This window comes from Limulus polyphemus, unplaced genomic scaffold, assembly GCF_000517525.1.
Source record: "Limulus polyphemus unplaced genomic scaffold, Limulus_polyphemus-2.1.2 Scaffold2692, whole genome shotgun sequence".
NCBI classification, from domain to species: Eukaryota; Metazoa; Arthropoda; class Merostomata; order Xiphosura; family Limulidae; genus Limulus; species Limulus polyphemus.
The window spans coordinates 41,724-48,794 of NW_013668302.1; the positions used below are offsets into that span (position 1 = coordinate 41,724).

At 29.5% G+C, this 7,071-nt stretch overlaps 1 protein-coding gene across 1 annotated transcript in view; it reads left to right on the forward strand.

The window, feature by feature from the left end:
* The window catches only part of LOC106467649 (probable phosphorylase b kinase regulatory subunit beta), a 44,997-nt gene extending 41,621 nt beyond the window's left edge, over positions 1-3,376 (forward strand). Inside the window, exon 13 of the mRNA XM_013928021.2 lies at positions 2,735-3,376. Coding sequence (XP_013783475.2) covers positions 2,735-2,929 — 195 coding nt within the window. The 3' untranslated portion in view covers positions 2,930-3,376. The remainder of the gene's footprint in view (positions 1-2,734) is intronic.
* Positions 3,377-7,071: the final 3,695 nt, after the last annotated feature.

Consider the following 7,071-nt stretch of genomic DNA (forward strand, 5'->3'; position numbering starts at 1 on the left):
GTATTATTATTGTTGTGTTCTTAAGTGCATTATTTAAGTAAATAAAAATTATTTACTGTACTAGTACCATCATTATAAAAAAAAAAAAAAAAAAGAAGGGTTAAATTTTATGTATAACCAACAGAAAATATATAAGTCAAAGGTAAGTACTATATTTCTTGTTTTTCATGTATATTATCTATTTATAATTATAAAAGTAAGTAAAATGTAAAAATTAGAAACTTGTTAGGTTAGATTAGGTAATATAATTAATAATAATTGTTAATAAGGTATGCTCATGAGCAACTCCTGCATTACATCATTCAATACAGTAATGTGAGCTAAGTGTTTCCCAAGTTATTTACAACTTTCATGGAGGGATTATTAGTTAAACATGGTACAAAGGCAGAAAAACAATAAAATTAAATATAAAAGGATGTAGACTGTTATGAGCCTTAAACTATTTCGAATAAACATTTGTAGTTTTCTGTTACGATCAGCAGTCATTTTAGAAAGAAAGAAAGTGATTTAAATTTATTCATATTTTTATGGTGGATACAATATCAGTAAAACTGACCTTATATAGTGTTAGAGTTGAGAAAATAACAGATAAAAAGTTTTACTGAAAAAAACTTTTGATATTTATGTAGGGGTTTTTAGAGGTTACACAAATGAAATTTGAAAATTCTCAGATGAGGAAAATTTTTTTTATCTTAACAAGAAAATCACTCTTCTCTCAGAACATCCAACACTCAGATTTCATGTATTCCGAGATAAATCTTTAATAAAGATACGTAATTAAAAATCTAATTCTTCATTTACAAAAGTCTTGTAATGTTTACTGAAAGCTTTCCAAATTTTTAGAAGATACACAAAATGCATTAAAAGTTATAATATGGTTACTATTTCTTCACAAGGTCGGTCACATCACCCAACCCCATATGGAAAGAGTTAATACAAATAGTATACAATTAAAGTAAAACCTTTAAACATCTACAGTTAATATTATTCGTCATATGAAAATCAAGATACACATTGTCTAAAATAAAATAATACCCTTAATTACAGTACGTACTAATCACATCCATTTTAATCCTACTCATATGGCATGGTATAAGTGTGCATGTCATGACTTTATACAGAATTGCAGTCAAAATTTATTAAACAACTTTATTATCAATGTATGTCAATAAACTTGGAATGAAAAATTCAAATTTGAATATTGTTTTAGTTTTAATTTATTAATTTCAAAAGGTAATATTTAAATAAATTCTCACTCTTCACTTCTCTGTGGTATGTGACACTTCTTTGCTCTGAAATGTCCATTTTAGACTTTAGTTTTACCCCTATATGACCATCTATTTGGCCCAAATTATGCATTTAGAGTATAGATATTGCTAAGACATAGTATAAATTTATAGTCTCCAGTCTTCTTGCTTTACTGAAATATAAACCAGAAAGTCAAATCCACATATCATGTCATCCTGTAACATTATGTCTTTCAAAAATTGTCAGTAATTTTCTGTTACATTTGCTGTTAGTATGTTTATAACAAATAGAGAAGATTTTAATTTACTGAGGTTTCCTATTAAGCTACCTCATTATATGGTCAGTTTTCCATTATTCGGCCTGCACTTTGTTTGCTATTGCTGAGATTATCTTGACTAGCTAATGGAATAATTTTAATCAATTTGTAGTGTAATTAGAAAGCCAGTTACATTAGTCTTACAACATTGTAAGTTTTGTGTGTTAATATGTTGTGTTCTGAGTTTCCTGTATTTGAAATAAATAAAAATTACACTACTACAATAAACAGTCATAACTGAAAAGTAGGGTTAACTTTTGTCAAGAGAGCAAGAAAGTACAGAACCCACTTGTAAGTACTAGGTTTTTGCTTTTTACGTATCTTTCTTATTTATTGTTATAAAAGTAACTTAAATGTAAAAATTAGAAACTTGTTAGATTAAATAAGAAAACTTAAATAAAAAAAGTGCTCATAATAGAATGTACACATTGTGAGCACAGATCATTGTAATTTGACCATGTGTGCAAGTCAGACAATTCTTTGTTTACATAAAGCTGCCCCACTAGACAGTGGTCTGGTGTTTATTTTGTTTCTCTTTGAGAGTCTTGGTAATTTTCAGTTGTTCAGTTTATTTTTCTCTCTTTGAAAGCCTCTTGGAGTAATATCCTGTTATTTATTTTGTTTCTCCTTAAAAGTCTGTAGGTAATGTTCAGTTGTTTAATACATTTTTCTCTCCATGATAGCCTGTAGATAATGTTCAGTTGTTTAATACATTTTTCTCTCCATGATAGCCTGTAGGTAATGCTCAGTTGTTTAATACATTTTTCTCTCCATGATAGCCTGTAGATAATGTTCAGTTGTTTAATACATTTTTCTCTCCTTGAAAGTCTATAGGTAGTATTCTTTTACTTAGTTTTCTCTCCTTTAAACTTTCTTGTAGTAATGTTTTTTGGTTGGAGATGACATATTTGTTTTATCAATAGAAATCTATATGTTGTTAACATTTCATATGCTCACCTATTTTATGCATTTTGCAAAGTAGTAGGTTTGGGTTTCAGTTGATATTCTTTCTTTTAAAGAGATATTTAGATAAAATATTGTAGTAACAGTTAATTTGTTTGTTTTTATGAAATGTGAACCAATATTTGTATCTAAGTTCATATGTTTGACTTTTTTTTTTGAGTTGTGAATTCTTGTGACCTTAATTTTTCTTATTCTCTCTTTCGTCAGTTGGTTCATGAAGCATTTAATTTGTTTAAACGAGATAATGGTGATGTTTCATTGGAGCTGAGTGATGACATGACTCCATTCTACAATGCTCCATCTACAGTAACTACCAGCTACTTGGCCCGTGCTGTACTGAATGTGTTGCTGAAGCATGGACCTCAAAGTATTAATGCTGAAGACTTGTGCAGGATATCCTAATCATTATTGACAACCTATAGCATTCAGCAAGGTTCTGTTGATGTTTGACTCTCTGTATGTTAGGAAGCTTTCTTATGTGAACTGATCATTAGACAGCTGTAGTTTAGACAGCTGTTTTTAGTTACTTTCAAGAATAACATTATATAAATACAGTTTTCACAGTAGTGAAGAGTCTTTTTATAGAAAGCTAAAATCTTTTAATGAAATAATATACTGCTCAAATTCATTTTTTGTAATTACAATATAGTAAGTTGTTCAACTTATAATTTGGCAACACCTTTAAGCCAAAATAAATACTCTGCAGAAATACAAAAAAATACCATCATAGTTCATAAGCTAAAAAGAATTTTTTTTTTCAGATTCAGGATCTTTGATTTTAATAAATAAGTATATAAGTAATAGAATAAGTATGTTAATTAGTTAACTGTAAATATATATATATAAATAAATAAAAATATGTTTGCATTATATATGATATTTTTTATTTTTAAATAGCGTTGTGTATTTTAGGATGAAAACATTTCTTTGATGATATACATTTAATAAAGAACTTTGTACAAAGAAATTAATAAAACATCATAGTGTTTGTTAATATTTTAAAATTTTAAATATAAAATCATTTTTGAGAGTTAAATGCATCATTAGGACACCTTATATTGAAAGGTATTATATTTCAAACACCTTGACTTAAAAGATATTATATTATATATTATAATTATATATTGTATATTATATTATATATTATATTATATTGAAAGGTATTATATTTCAAACACCTTGACTTAAAAGATATTATATTTTAACAAACATTTTTATAATACTTTGTCTTTAAAGGTATTGCATTTTTAATAGATATTATTAGAACACATAGTCTTTAACAGTATTACATTTTAATATTATATTTTTATTAGATTTATAACTTGAGACTCTGTAGGAGATATTTTAATGCAATCAGTAATTAATGTATCATTAATTATATAAAACTTAAAATTAGGATTTCAATTTAAAATTTCAAGTTATAGGGATTAGGAAGGTTGTTGATGTGAAAAAATGGTTCTTAACTGTTTTTCTTTAGTGTGCTGAATTGTTTTCATTTGCATGTAACTTGAACACAATTTTAAATTATCTAGTAGATCCTTGTAAATTCATACTTTTAAGCTTTATTTTCTTTATAGTGTTTCAATTGAAACAAGCTTATTCAGCCAATTGAAATGTGTTGATTTTTATATAAGAAACAAAATTACAAGTTGTTTTTATTCATTCAGTTGGAAATTGTCTACCCACAAAGACAGGTTTGCAGATTCTGATCTCAGTTTTTCTCCACATTTTCTAGCAACATTTATAATTCTAAAGCAGTTTTTAGTGGTAAAAGACTTTTCATACTAACTGTGATTATCTCAATTACAACAAACAAGGAACCACTTAAAAAATAAGCAATTATTCCTGAGAATCACATTTATGTAATAATTTCTACCATAACAGTTGCTAAAAATCTACAGTTAATGATAAATAGTCTTAGTTATGAGTAACTACAAAAAGCTTCTATGACCACTCTGCCTTAGGTCATCAGTTGAACACCTTTTCTGTTAGAGGTGTTTTCAGCCTTAATCCAAGAACACCTAATGAGGATGGGACTGCTTGAGGCTCAGCACAGGCTTATAATCACCTGCTTGAGTTTCAATTAGTCCATGGGATAACTTTATGCAAGAATGTTGTGATATTTAACCCAAAAATTTTAAAATTCCTAATTTATTTTTATAATAAACTATATAATTCAAATTAACACCCATTGCAGCACTTTAGTTTTATTCAGTTATGAAAATTTAAAGATACACAATGTAGTTATAAAGTTAATATTGATATTTGTAATAGTCTGTAGTTGATAGCTATTTAAATGTTTGAACAGGTCTTGTGCCAAGAATAAGCATATACAAACCTTTATTACAGTACTTCACAGTTGAAGTAACACAATCACAGTGGAATTATTCATGTGCCTGCCTCCAGAACTATATACTACAATCAGTTCAAAAATAGGTGAATTGCTTCACACCAGTCCACAAAATTCACCATAAATACTCAGAGTTATCAGGCTTTACTCCAAAAAATTTGGTACCAAACATTCTCAGAAGTGATATCCTTGTTTGCATGTCAAAGTCCTTCCAGAGGACTTACATTTGTGGAAAGCATGCCACATAGATCTTACAGGTGATGCTACAGCTTACTGCAAGAAGTTATCAAATCATGCACAGTATTACACACATCTTAAGCATTGTGAGGATTTCACTTGTAGATTTTCCACACAGGTGGCAGTGTTTGATATCTCAATTTCATTTATTTTATATATTTTAGGACCTTGTACACATTTTAAAGTTCTCATCTAATTCACTCATTAATTTTCTTTAAAAAGTATGCCATGTCACACACTCAAGAGATATCCAGATAGTTACATCAGGGCAGTATATTTTAAATTTCATGAACAAAAATTAGTTTAAAAATAAATACATCGAACATAAAAAATAAAATGACATTTCAACATATGCTTGTTTATCTTAACAACTTAACTTGATATCACCCTACCAGTAAATGTTTTATTATGAAAGTTACACATTTTATGCAGTGCCACTTGTCAAAATTATGACAATATTGAAACAAAAAGCATTACAGCAAGGCTTGTTTTATTACAAGATAAACCCAATCTTGCTTATATGAAATAATAGTAACATAATACGGATTTTGCTTAATTAAATCTGGTGTGTTTCTTTAAACTTCCCTCACTGTAATTTATTAATGTACTGGCAGATGCCCATTGAGAGAGTATATGCAATATGAGTGTCTAATGAGCCATTTACAACCATATTTGGCCATTCCATATATTATTTCAATACCATTGTATTACCCTTGTTTTTAAGCACAGCAGCCTGACTGCATTGTTTTGGTTTTGATGGAATGGTTGCATTCAGCACAATAGAGTGCTTTCATTCATTTCAGTAGAAGTGGGGATATTTTCTGCTGGATGCTCATTACTTGTCATTTTACTGAGCACAAGATTGCTACCAGAGTGAACACTTTTTGACAGTTGTCATTTCAGTAAGAAGTGTCAAAGGGGAGATTTTCAATTCAAATCAGTTTATTCAACTAAGTACAATAAAAATCATGTATGTATATAACACCAACATGGGAAGAAAATATATATATATATACTCAAGCACATTCCTCTCTTTATGTGATTTTTCATTCATGCTCCTAGCTTCAAAATACTTCTTTCAATCAGTCAATGGAGGAAGTTCTCTTTTTTTTTTAATTCCCTCACAAAAATAAACATTTTTGTACTTAATAAGTTTTCTCATATTGACCATAAATCACATACGAAGAATAATAGATGGATGTTGATACCTTCTTCGGCTTTTCCCTTTAACAGGGGTTGCTGCCCTTCGAATGTGTTGTCCTCCTTCAATCGTCTTTATTCATTGCCAGATATTCTGCAATTCCTTTCTCATTCATGTCTTATTTAATCCCATCTTTCCAATGCTTTACTAGCCATTCCTGTCTTCTTTTGCCAGCTACTGGCAGCTCTAATGCTCTTTTTATTACTTGTTCTTCTCTTCACGTGACCAAACCACCTCAGCCTTACTTCTTTTCCTTTATTCCACAGACTCATTCCATATATTTAATTTCCTTATTCATTCTCTTCTCTTTCAGTGACACTCCCAACAGCTGTCTCAACATTTTCATTTCTGTTCTTATCAACAAGCCTTCTTTTTTCTTCGGGGTCCAGGTCTCGGCTCTGTAGAAGAGCACCAATCTAATCATGGTATTATACATTTTGGCTTTCAGTTCTCTTGGTAACCTTTTGTCACAGGTGACTGTAGCTACTTCCTTCCATTTCCTCCAACTCACCTGGGTTCTATGTCTTACAGCTTTCTCACTTCCTCCTTCACTTTGGATTGTACTTCCAAAGTATCTAAAGTCTTCTGCCTGTTCCAGCAACTTCCTCTTTATATATCTATGATCTTAACCTTTTTCTTCCTACCTTTTCCACTCACAGTGACTTCCATTTTTTTGACATTCTCTTTTAAGCCTCTTCTTTCCATGCTCTTCTGCCACACTTTAACTTGCGTTTTTAACTCCTGCTCACTTTCAGC